General features: G+C 37.4%; 1 protein-coding gene across 12 annotated transcripts in view; it reads right to left on the reverse strand.

Moving 5' to 3' along the window:
- Window positions 1–1,314: 1,314 nt before the first annotated feature.
- Window positions 1,315–13,070, reverse strand: part of celf6 (CUGBP Elav-like family member 6) — a 152,706-nt gene continuing 140,950 nt past the window's right edge. For 10 of the 12 annotated variants that reach the window (XM_085450616.1, XM_085450607.1, XM_085450593.1 and 7 more), the window contains 2 exons: window positions 8,183–8,332; window positions 1,315–1,756 (listed from right to left, as the gene is read on the reverse strand). In XM_085450616.1, the coding sequence (XP_085306742.1) occupies window positions 8,205–8,332 (128 nt within the window). In that variant the 3' untranslated portion in view covers window positions 1,315–1,756; window positions 8,183–8,204. Of the gene's footprint in view, window positions 1,757–4,058; window positions 4,139–8,182; window positions 8,333–13,070 lie in introns of all 12 variants that reach the window. The other 2 variants (XR_014918749.1, XM_085450604.1) reach the window with 2 other exon arrangements.

Consider the following 13,070-nt stretch of genomic DNA (forward strand, 5'->3'; position numbering starts at 1 on the left):
TTAACATTACACAGGTAAATGTGCTCTAAAAGCCGGCACTCCTTTCCTGCAATACAGAAGTAAATTGAATTCATCTTTAGAGAAATTTGCCAACAGACAAGAATGAATTTTTCTCAGGCTAGAGTTTTGCAGCAGCTTCAGTGGACACACACATATCCTTGACATGTCATTCAAATTTGTGGCTGCTTATGATGGGCATACTTTGTTTTTTTGAGAGAATGCTGATACCACAAGAGCCAATTCATTACTAAACCAAATACATTCTGCTGGCAGTTACAATAGCTATCACTTTTTTCTCCTTCCCTCTTTACTCTTTCGGTCATGACCATCCATTTGTCCATCTCACTTTTAATCATCTCCTTTTAGAAGTTTGTGGCTTCATATTTCACACTTCATGTAGCAATACAAAAAGGCCAACAACAAAAAAAAAAGACACCCCATGTCCATTTTACTTGGTCTTTACAGTGGATTGTCGCTTGAACACAAAGGCCAGTGAAGCCTTAAACATCTGCACCCCGTCCAGCACAGACATCAGTAAAGTCAGTCTTTTTTTTCTTCTTATTCTTTTGTTTTCTTCCAGAAGATCATCTCCATATCTGTCAGAGAGTGCGGTGACTTGTACATAATGATGAGCGCGATATCCAGTGGCTGATACGTTAACATCCAAGAGAAAGAGAGTTGTTGCGTTTAGGGGCAGATGAATGCTTCCCCCCACACCATCCCACCCCTCTTTTGCCCCATTTTCATTACAACTTCAAGTATTTTTTTAAACAACAGCAAAAGTTAGCAAATCTACACTTTTTTTTTTCTAGTCTACTCTACTACTCTACAACCTGGTGCTAAATCAGCATCCAGAGCAAAAGATCAGCCCCTATACTACGTTTCCATGTCTTTTTTTATACATTATTTCCATGTTCTTTTATTCATACTTACAGTAGGCCACTGGATATTGATTTAATGTTTTTGTTTTTTTGTTTTTTTACTACGAGTAAATTGTAATACTTGCAGCTACAAGGTATGAGTTTTTAAATATATATTTATATATTTATATATTTATATTCTTTTAAAAAGCGTTTAGTCCTTTGGTCCCTATTTCCTAAGGAATGATGCATGTAAATTATCCTGGATTCTCCACTTTTCTCCTTTTCTTCTTGTTTTCTTCTTCGATCCAGAGCTTGCCCTGTCACAGAGCACAACACCTGTGTAGGCACAAAAACCAAAATGGCAGCAGGCTGGTGTGTGTGTTTGTATGTTTTGTGTGTGTGTGTGCGCACACGCATGAGTTTGCTTCAGTTCTTGTGTTGGCATTTGCACTTATTTATACATGTACAAAGTTTTTTTTTTCCTTTTTTTTTCTTTAAGTGTAGCATTTTTGAAATGTGTATGTTTGATTTGTTTTCTGTGTTTATCTATATCCTGTGTCAGTATGCATGCTTTGAGCATAATGAGTCTATAAAGGTTTTTTTTTTTCCATCATGTCTAAAAAACAGCAGCAAAAAGTTGGTCTCTGCAAAAAATCTTCTTCCACAGACGCCAAAGCAAAAGAGGAAAAAAAGAGGCATTTGCGAAGAAAAACGAAAATAAATAAACAAACAAAAAAACCCGACAACTCTGGGATCCTTCTCTCAGTCACCCAATCTTTCAGCGGCTTTCCAGGAGGATCAAGGGACCACCCTTCCTTCATGATATGTAGCAGAGCAAGAAGTCTTTGTACTTTTACTGCACTTGTGGAAATAAGGTGTTGTGGCCCTTCATCCTGTGACACAGAGAAAGAGAGAAAGGAAGAGAAAAAGACAGGAGAGAATAAGGAGAGTGGATTCAGTGGGGCTGTGGCAAACATGCTCAGGGTTGCTGGCTCCTGGTTATCACACAGACTGACAGGCACAGCCAACAGCATGAGAAACAGACGGGGAAGAGGAAAAAAAAAGAGGAGCGTGTCAATCACAACCAGAAATAAGTGGGCTAGAGGTGGGGTGGGAAATTTGTGTTTTAACCATATGGAACAGACATCTACACTGTGACAGCACTAATCCAGCGAAGGCCTAATTTAAACTGACTGCATCTCCCTGATTGGAAAAAAAAAGTTGCCCGAGATGTTGCTGCCATTCATCTTTTTGTTAATTCATTACAAACAGGCTACAAAGGAACAAGAAGGAAACATAAAGAAAACGAGACAAGTGTGTGTGCAAGTTCTAATATTGCAATAATTAGAATCACGTAATAACTGACAGTTGTCCATTATGAAAAAGATACATATTTCAAGAACTAACCTCTAATTAGGATAGCATGAAAAACAACTCCCTTGCCTTTGTGCTGGATTGATATGCTGCACTGTTACTAAATGTGTCTGTGCTGTCGAGCTTTGGGTTGATAAAAGATCTAGTTTACAGCCTATCATCCCTAATATGTTGTGAGCTATGATGTGGGTGAAGAAAGGCTATGAAATCACAGCAAATCACTCTCTGAGAGTGAACATGAAAGGGTCTGACTTTGTGACGAGAACACGCGCCCAGACGCTCTTTGTTCTACCTTTCCATTCCTGTAAATGAGCTTGTTACCATTTCATAATAGATCTGCTTTTTAGATGGGGGAGCAGCGATTCAAACTTATTTCTTATGTGTGCCAAAGCGAGCCCAGCCATTAGCAACATAAAGCACTAACAGTCCCAATTACAGATGCCCTATTTTATAAGCCATTCGCAATTCTCCCTATACATGTAGCTGAGTAGAAACACACAGTGGCTTTCAAATTGATCATTTTTTCCCCAAGTAAACAGCTTCTTTGAAAACATCACAACTGTTTCATGCAGTAACTTTGTCCAGTAACAAAGAATTCCTTTCTTTCTTTTCCCTTCACAAGCTTTTAGTCCTAATATTATGCCTCCGCACACCACCACCTACTTGGATGGCTCCATAAATGACACCTGGCAGTTAGGAGGCATAGCTGATGCCAGAAAAACCTTATGCCCCCTGGCGTGCCTGGCTAGACACCCCCTGAGTTCACTGGATAGACTAAGGTTGGGAGAGTCACCTGCAGGGCTTCTGAAATAATAGGGTAGAATGTGCTCAATGAAAACTACTAACGCTTATCAGTCTTGGCCTTGAGGGTTGGAAACAAACTCACTTGCAAAGAAAGGACCTTTTCACTATTAATTTGTATGCTGCTTTTTTGTACACAGAGCAAAAATTGTACTACATACAAGCAGCAAAACCGAATACCTAAATTATGCGGAGCTAGAATCACACTAAAAATATAACAAGCAACAGGCAGCCACAAATAATCAATCCAGGTATTTGTATTTCATTCTATCTTTTGTACCCTACTTACACCTCTCTGTACAGTATGGTGTATGGTGGACGGATTTTGGGTACGCGGGTCTGTAGTGCCGCCAGCAGCTTTTCTATCACTGTGTAATTGGTTTGCACCCTCATAAATAAATAAATGGGAAGTGATTCTCGTGTTAGGCAAACAAAACAATCTTGCTGAAGTACTCCCTGTGCAGATGGAAGTAGACTGTCAACATTTGCCTGTGCTCTCTGTGTGAACGTTAGAGATTTAATTGGCTTCACAAACATAGGGTCATCTTGGCCATCTCTCAACTAAACAGCTGTCGAACAGAGAGAGAAATAGGTCCTTTTTGAAAATAAGTAGACTTAAAGAATAAAAGTTTTCTGGAAGAAAAAACGCTTCGTGATGTGAATGTGAAGAGATAGAGAAATCGAAAATACAGTACATCCATACACATGAACCCCACAAGAGAAAGTAAAACATCACAAGGGCACACATTACAATAGCACAAAGGGTTAAAGGCCACTTCCAATTATAATCAACCAACAAGTCAGCACGTCAGTTACAGGTACCAGCCATGAAAGGCATCGATTACTGCACTCCACAAACTGCCAATATACAATATACAGTATATATAAATATATATAAAAGTAGGGCAGAATATAAAGAGAGAGTTTAGAGATATCAATCAACGCCACGTCATGCAACGCAGTCACAGGCCCACCACATGACGTCATCCAAAAGAAAATGACACCATGGGTTCAACTTACAGCTGAGGGAACTTGGCCCCATGACAGGTGTGGGGGTGTGTGGCTATAGCGGAGAAAGGCCACCTCACACTGTGATTGGCCTTGTCAGGTTGCCAGGTTGGTAAGGGTGCAAAAGAAGGAAAGAAACAATGGGATTTTCTTTTCCTCAAGTCAGAATTCAAAGCACCCCATCTAGTTGTTCCATACTCACTTATTCTGCCTGACAAATCAAATGAGGTCATTATAGTTATTACCATAAAACTGAAAAAAAAAAAGACAAGTAAAACAGAAATAACAGAGCAAATAATCTTCAGTGCAGCACAGAAAAAAGCCTCTTTGTACTTTAGTGTGGTGGTGAAATATTATTGGGTTGACAACATCTGCAGGTTAAAGGTTTGAATTGATGTTTTTATATTCGCAAAGATAACCCTTACGGCAAAAATGCATATTTCAGAAACTTGTCCTGTCTACAGTAATTGGATTTGCCTTGCATTGTTTGCTATGAGGGTACAGTGAGTGCTTCAGGTTTTTTGCATTAAGTTTATCTTTAAGACACAGAACGCAATTTCAGAGTAGCAGGGCACCTGAGACCAGAAAAGGAGAATGCTGTCTGATCGTGTTTTTAATTCAACTTCAAAGCAAAAATTTTCAGTGTTACAGAAAAAAGGCCTTCTGAAGTTATCTACATATTAAAGTTTTTACCTATAAGGAACACACACATGCACACACAGAAAATCATCATTCAAGTTTCATCAAAGTTTTTCATCATAATAACGCATTAGGGTTGGAATTTAGAAAATTAAACAGTTGAACTTTATTTACTTTAAGCCCAACAAGCCAATGTACTCTCTCCTGCTATAAATAAATGCTTGTGCAATAATTTAAAAGAACATACCTAGAAAATATACACTTTGTTTTTATCGGCCATGATTTTTAGGAATCTATTAACCTAATTGCTCAAATTGACTTCAAAAAGTTAATGCATTTATTTCCTTAATATTTCAATGCTTATTATTGGTCTGTCTATTAGTTTAAAACAACCAAAGTGGTGTAATTACATAAGCAAAACACAAAGATGGCACAATGACAGAGGGATACATTGAAAAAACAAGTACGCACACATACTGATTAAGTGACATAATGTCATTATGGGAAACGTGTTTGCTTGGAGCCATTCTGAAAATATTTCAATGACTGTCATGTCATTCAGTGCTGTTGTATTTTCCATTTGCTCCTAAATCAAATTCACTCACTCCTTTTCTCTTCTTATGGTATCTTCTTAATTAGCGAGGATAGCTCTATTCAAATTATATCAGAGAACTGATAAAGGGAGCTGTATCAGTATAGGATACCACCTTCTATGAATGCTTTTTAGTAGAATAGAATAGAATACCAGAATAGAATATGTGCCTGTGTAATTGTAATACAAAAGTTTCCAGGCAATTGGTTTACGATGTATTTATATTGTCTTTTCACTGACAACTGTAGTTTGTATTAGATAATTATTTGAGACTAGATGCACTAATCTAACTTTTTCCAGGTACAATAGGTATCACCCAATACAGCAGTCCTATCTAAAATAAAGAACTTTATTCCACCTAATTTTCTTTTAATTAAAATGTAACAAATAAATGTATGTCATTTTACTGACTTTATGACCATGGATTAATTTGCACTAGTCTAGTTTCAGCAAGAGTTATTAGACTGTTGCACGCTAGTTTCTCCTAATCTCAGGACAGTACATTACACCTCTGTAAATGCAATAAAAGCTTTCCAATAAGTTTAAAATCAAATATAACAAGACAGAGAGAGACTGAAAAGCTTAAAGCATTCTTATTAAGGATTGGCAGTCATGTAAACACATTTGACTACAGTTTACATTGAAGTAAAAGCCAACCTTCAAACTTCAAACCTTTGGTTGTTAGGTTCCTCAATGTTATATAACCTCCTATGTTTGTAACTATTGCCATTCTGCTGAAAAGGGGAATAATGAACACAGGCTAATAGAGGACTGAACTGAATAGATGAGCCTCACAGATCTGCTTGTTGTGACTAATACCTGATCCAGACTTTCAGTCAGGATTGGCCCAGTACCCAATTTAAATATCAGATCGATGCATCCCTATATGTTACAATGGAGAATTATTCTATTGAGGCATGTTGCTACCTTAAGCAATCTGTATTTTTATTGATTTTTATTGAAGCTCTCACATTTTAAGGTACCTAATAGGGAGCTGTTGACAGAAGATTTCTTGCGGCAGATACACTAAGTGTGAAGACAGTGGCACAATTTTTTTTTTTTACATTTTGCCTCTATACACAAACACAGTGGACCTAAAATCAAAAAATGAGGTGTGTTTTCAAAACAAACTAACATATACTTTAATAAAAGTATTGTTTGTAATACTTGGATAAAACTTGGACATTATCAAATTCTGTGTTTCCTTCCTTGAGATGCTCTGCCAGGCCTTTAATAATTTCAATGGCCTCTTTCACTTCCAGTGACAATGACGCTCTAGACCTTTTATTGGGAGTTCAAGTTACCAAGTGGAAGTTCGGCACTTATAATCAACTACACAAATACTTAATTTTTTATGCAATAGCAGGAGAATAGGCCTCATCTGGCCAAGTGTTTGTCAATCAGCTGTCTTTTGAGCCTTTGAAATTGGGGGACTATGTAAAAGAATGTCATAACAGTGTTACTATGCATGCAACTATGCATCCGTGTTGTTGTGGAAGCATTAAAAATGACATTTCCATGTATGTTAATTTCATAATAAAATATACAACACTATTTTCACTTCATAAAACATCTCTATAACCCTTGGTTACAACTAAATAGTTACAATAGAGCAGGATTAAGCTAAAAAACAAAAACGATATCTTAGATTAATAATTGTTTATAAGTACAAGTCTTTGAGTGAACAAAGGCTTTTACATTATGGTTGTCCCATACATGCTGATGGCATGAATCACTGATATCTATGGATATATAGAAAGGCCAGTTTTCTGTATCCTTTAACACTGAACACAGTGTTGCATTCTAGTGCACCAAATGCAGAATGCCACAATGGGACTGACAAATACTGATAAATATAGAGCACAAACATTTAAACATGCTGCACTTACTCTTAATACTCATTAGATGTCTGAATTGACTGTATAATTTTTTTTTCTTCGATAAAGGATCAGCTTGTATATTGCCAAATAGCTGACATAAGTCTAACGCTATTTGAGGAGATAAATTATTGCTTTTGGAAATTTGTTGCTAAACAACTTGTATCGATTTCCAGTGGAGTATCCAGTAGACAGGTAATTATGCACAGCTAGGTATTGATGATGTCATTTATTTGCCCTAAAGCATCCTGCAGGTCCAAGTTAGGCTAGGCTAGACTAGACTCCCAGAAGTAGACATAAAACAAATCTGTGCAGCAGGGAAACCTGGCAGAAATCACCAGAGGTTTTTGTGAAAAGGTCCTGTAAAATCTAGAAACATTGACACTTCTTGATTATCTTGATTATAGAACTATGTTTTTCTGACTGTAAGTAGTTGACACATTTTGTGGACTAATTTGTCTGGCATATAGATGACTCTGTAAATTTCAGTATTTTATTCAATGATGGGATTTTTATTTGGTGGAATAACGGAAGGTTGAGAGTTTATTTTCTTTTTGCTAATCTCAGTACAATAACCCCCCTGTAAAAAGCAGCCCACACTTTCACATTTTTTAATATTTGAAATGAGCAGAGAAATTCACAAAAGCGAGCTTGGGAAATGTTATTGTGTAGCTCATTTCATTACATTCGCAGTTCTTTATTTATACAATTTTTTAATTCATTTCTGCATTTCTGCATTGAAAGTATACAGTATTACTTTATAGTTGCTCAGATAATAAATTTGAATTTTAGGAGCAATCAACATTTTCATTAGAAGTTACAATGAGATTTGCAGGAGTAAGTTCACAAACATTCTAGTCTTCTGTATTGTGTCCTATGTACTGCACTGATAATATTGTAAATTCAATTCAATTTTGTATAGCGCCAAATCACAACAGGAGTTACCTCAAGGCGCATCCATACCTTTTTCAAGTGAAGTAAAACGCTTTTGAATGGCATGGGACATTATAGCATGGGTGTTACTGTACCTGGGTATGAATAGCAGACGAGTCAGTAAGGTCGGTTGGCATCTTTTGGCCGCTTTAGCTGCACCTTCAGCCTCTTCATGCCTATCTGAAAGCCATTCATGGCCTGGATAGCGGCTTGAGCACTGGATGGGTTATCAAAACTCACAAAGCCTGGGACAAGTACACAGAACAGGAGAGAGATGGGGGCAGAAAATGGGAAAATGAAAAAAGAAGGAAGGAAGAAAGAAGAATAGGGAATATGAGAGAGACATGAAAAAGAGAAAGGGATCGGTTAAGGAACAAAGAGGAAGACAGGTGAGATGAAAGAAGCAAGAGAAGGAAAAAATACCCTTTTTAACTCCCAACAATGGCAAAACAATAGGTCTTTGTTTTCGCTTTTCAGGCGATTAATTGAAAATCTCCGAATTAAAAAAGAAGATTAAACAAAATACCAGAAAGGCTAATAACGTAATAACACAGATATAAAAAAAGCAAAGGAGTACCATTAGAAACTGGGTGTTCAACTTGAACAGAGAACAAAAAAGAAAAAAAAAGTGTTCAGAGATATGAAAGAGAGAAAAGGAGTCTTCTATTATGTGTAACGCAAATGTTGCGCCTGTAAAAGTAAACTGTGTGTTGAGCCATACAACTACACCAGTGGTGTGTGTGTGTCTGTGTGCATGTGTATACATATTTTCATGTATGTGACTGCATCTAAGTAAGGAGCAAAGGGCATCGGGGACGTGACGAGATGCTGGGAGCAAGGTGTATAGGACGGAGGTGCCTGCTGCTCTGAGTTATCACCTGGGTGTCGAGGCGGAATGAGCCCACAGCTTTCCACACTGGGACTCCTTGCCTGGTCTTATCAGACACCTATGTGATTGACGGCCGGAATTTTCCGCCTGCCAACTGATTTGATCACACTGCTATGGGTCCAATTTAATTTGGGGGGAGAGGGCAGGCTTTTGTCAGTACGGGTGAGATAAGGCTGCTGCTTTTACAAACCCTTTAAACAAACTGAGCAGGGAAGGGCCTGTCAGTTGGTAGTGATCCCCCTCCCAATCCTACAAACACATCCATGCCTACACTATCCCTGGCTTTAATGAATCTCCATACCTCACATTTACATCCACATGCCAAATAGGTGATAGGATTCTAGGGGTCAAAGTAAAGTATAAAAGGACAAAGACTACCCTGCAAACTCTTGAATTCAGGCACATAAAATAAACAAGGATAAACAATATTTGAGTGTGCTCCTGATTTAAACTGTTTTCTTGAGGTTGATGTTTCATTCCTGTGATGTGGCATGGAGTGTGTGTTGCAGTACAACTCAAACCCCAAACACTTCTACCGCTTGAAGTACAGTTCTTCCCACAACCATCCATATCAGCAGAATGCTGCAAGCTTTGTAATGTTATACATTTCTAATAAAAACACACATTGAGGAGCAACAGGGAAAATCTAAGTCGAGGTGCCAGGTTGAACAGATTAGATTACTGCAGGAGTGAAGTCTTACATTCCCCCCCTACCCCCCACCCACCCAAAATACTGAGATGACCAGTAGACTCACACACAGTTGTGGCGTGCAGTATGCAGTAATGATTTTTTGGTAAATTAGTTTATTTGCTTATTTGCTGTGATGATTAGTTTATGTTCTTAGGTACTGACAAACTATCTATATGTCCTTTTATTGAACATATAACATAGCTGTTTATGGATGTAAATGTACTATATGTGCACTTTCGAAGCAAACAACAAACATGCAGAGGCAACTCGTCTTGATTTAAAAATAGAAAAGAGGTATTAAAAGGCAAAATAAAATGGCAAAAAACAAACATGTAGAAAGGGTAAGATGTTTCCGGTGTTCTCTAGGTTAGCTGCATCTCCTTGTTTTCATTTTTGCACCGTATTTAATGTGCTTCCTGTGCGTATGTGTTACGCCATTCTGAGAAGACCTTTTGAAATGTATTTTTAAGCTAATTCCGCCTAATTCCACTTAACAAGGTAAGCTTTGATCACTTTTTAAAAGTCAACAGCGAGTGACTGAATGCAGAGGATTAAGACTAATTTTGTATCAGAGCCCAGGGTTAAAACCAAACATAATAATAACCATAATAATAATATAGCTCTTCATCAGTGGATATATATGGAGTTTACAGATTACCCTTAATATATGTTTTATTAATTTCTGAGACTCAATAATTCATTAATGATTTAAAAAAAGCTTGGTAAAATTATGTATTTTATAGTTAACAATTATACCAAAGTATATTACAAAAGACTGCACATGCAACTGTAGCATGCATCTGTTGCGATTTCTTGTCATCTTATTGTTTTAATTGTTTTGAGGTGAAATATTCCATCTCACCTGCACAAGTGTTTAATATCACACCACATTGCACATTGATATCCATTTTTTCATACTGCAAATAAATGCACTAAACTAAATAGACTAAATTTACAGTTATAAATCCCTTACGAGTATACTGTTCCAGGTTACATCCTTTAGAAGTAAGCATATTCTTTGAGTGTGCCTCCAGTGACCTCCTTTTTTATCACATTCAAATTCTCAAGCTTCTCTGTAAACACTTGGGTAAGAGGACGATCTGTGATTATCTTCTCACAATATGCCAAAACAAAAAAATAAGGTAACACATGCATACATATGGTATTTCTGTTCATTTGCTTACAAGTAGCCTTCTGCCCTGACGAGCACTTGGAGAGAAAAAAAAAACCAGGAAAAAATCTTGGCTAACTAAATGTCATCTTACAGACTGCTTTATTTAAATGTTACATATATAAATAATTAGCCTGCCAAAATTTGAATACACACCACAGTGCTTTGAACATTTTCTGTTTAATTAACAGTAAGGTCACCTAGTTTAGATGAGCGCTTCTTATTTGGTAGCCACTGTAATTGTGCTTTGCATAATTAGATAGCTAAGTATATTTTCTTCTTCATTCAATAGACTTTATCAGACAATCAATCTATTCACTGTGATACAGCTGTGTACAGTGTGTAGATGCACATATAATGTATTTACACATTTCCAATCATTAACCACACTATCAAGACTAAACTCACACATTTTTAAGATTAAGTGTTCCAAGTTCTTAGATGCATAATAACGTATCTCCCCTAATGCACAGCATCTTCTGCCTAATTTGTTAATGTCCTACAAAAGAGCCTTGGGGCTCCTGCTATAAAAAGGAGGGAGAAATTACTTTTTTAAAAAAAGCCACAAAAGAATCATGGGTTGAATTGATATTTTTCAGCTAAAATCTTAATTACTTGCTATGAAAAAGAAGCTGGGGAGGCTGATGAAGTTGCCGCCCCTTTGTCCTTCTCCCTTGTTGACTGACAGATAGTGATAGTGAGAGGCATATGTTTATAGGAGAAGACACACAGGGAGCTAGTCTAACAAAGAGGGAGAGATGAGAGAAGAGAGGAAAGAGGAGGAAGCCTCACAGACATGCCATGGTGAAGTGAAACTGAAAGAAAGCCAATGCTGGAAATCTCTCTCTCTCTCTCTCTCTCTCTTGCTCTCTTTCTCTCTCTCTCTTTCCCTGTCTCCTGAGTGCTGCTGTCCAACTGAATCAACAGCAAGGCCCACACCAGTCTATTATTATCTCTTTAAGCCCATGGATTCCACCTGCACCGCCTCCACCCTGATGAACTGGTTTGCTGTGTGGGAGGCGAGAGAGGCAAGCGAGGGGTGGCATGATGCTGCTGGGTTGCCCAGCTGGAGGATTGCGGGAGTCTGGGAAAATGCTTTTCTCTTGGGTAAAGGAGGCTTGTAATTGTAGAAAGGGGAAATAGATACTAATTGTCTCAGTAATGGTGTGATAGAGAGGGTGATGAGCAATGTTGGGCAAGTTACTTTGAAAAAGTAATTAATTATAGTTACTAGTTATTTCTTCAAAAAAGTAACTGAGTTAGTAACTGAGTTACAAGATTCTAAAAGTAATTAGTTACTTGAAAAGTAACCATTGCGTTACTTAAAAAAAAAAAAAACAGTTTAACCCTCTGGGGTCCAGGGTATAATTGGCCATTTTTTAACTACTTTTGATGTTTCCTCTACATTTCACCTTTAAAAACGATTTACTTTGCCTTGTTTGGTATCATCAGCACAACCTCATGTGTCTGAATTTACAGCTATGTTTTCATTTTTACATACTGTATTAACACAATTGATCTAAAACATAAAATCAGTGTAGAAAAAGTTAAAATTTTACTGTAACAACCACAAACATGTTTAATGAATCATATTTCATAACTTGAAATGCAAATATAAATTGACAATTTTAAAATGATATGCACAAGTTTTGCAAACAATACAGTTATTTGCAGCCATTTACCTTTTACCCCTTTTTAAATAACCATTTCAAACTATTTACGCAACAATCACATGTTCTGCATTAAATAAGATGCCACACAAATTATTTGTGCCACTCCAAAAATATCTGTCCACTATAAAGGAGAACATCATAGCCTGACCTGCACAGCCTGCAGGTCTGACAGCAGCAGGTGTATCACTCCTGTTTCTACCTGGAGACAGTGGTCGCCTCATTGTTCTGACACACAACACAAAACTATCCACAACACTACACACTAACTACACAAGACAACACATTAACTACACATTCCAAACACGCTAAACGTCACAAATCTCTCCCATCTTAAAACTCGCTCTCTCTCTCTCTGTTGTCTTTCTCTCTCTCTCTCTCTCTCTCGCCATCACTCTTAAAACTTCCCCCTCTTCCTAAACAACCAAATGTCCTGTTGCCGTATCATTTTTTGATTGGTTGAAATGGTGCATTTTTCCACCAACACGAACGGGCTGTTTTTTATTTTAGTTTTTTGGTCATAAGCAGAGAGTGCTTGCTAGCTCTATCCTTAGACAGTAAA

The sequence above is a fragment of the Copadichromis virginalis genome, linkage group LG1 (genome assembly GCF_057382275.1).
Source record: "Copadichromis virginalis isolate Kocher_CV1m ecotype Utaka linkage group LG1, C_Virginalis_male_GT1.1, whole genome shotgun sequence".
Classification (NCBI taxonomy): domain Eukaryota; kingdom Metazoa; phylum Chordata; class Actinopteri; order Cichliformes; family Cichlidae; genus Copadichromis; species Copadichromis virginalis.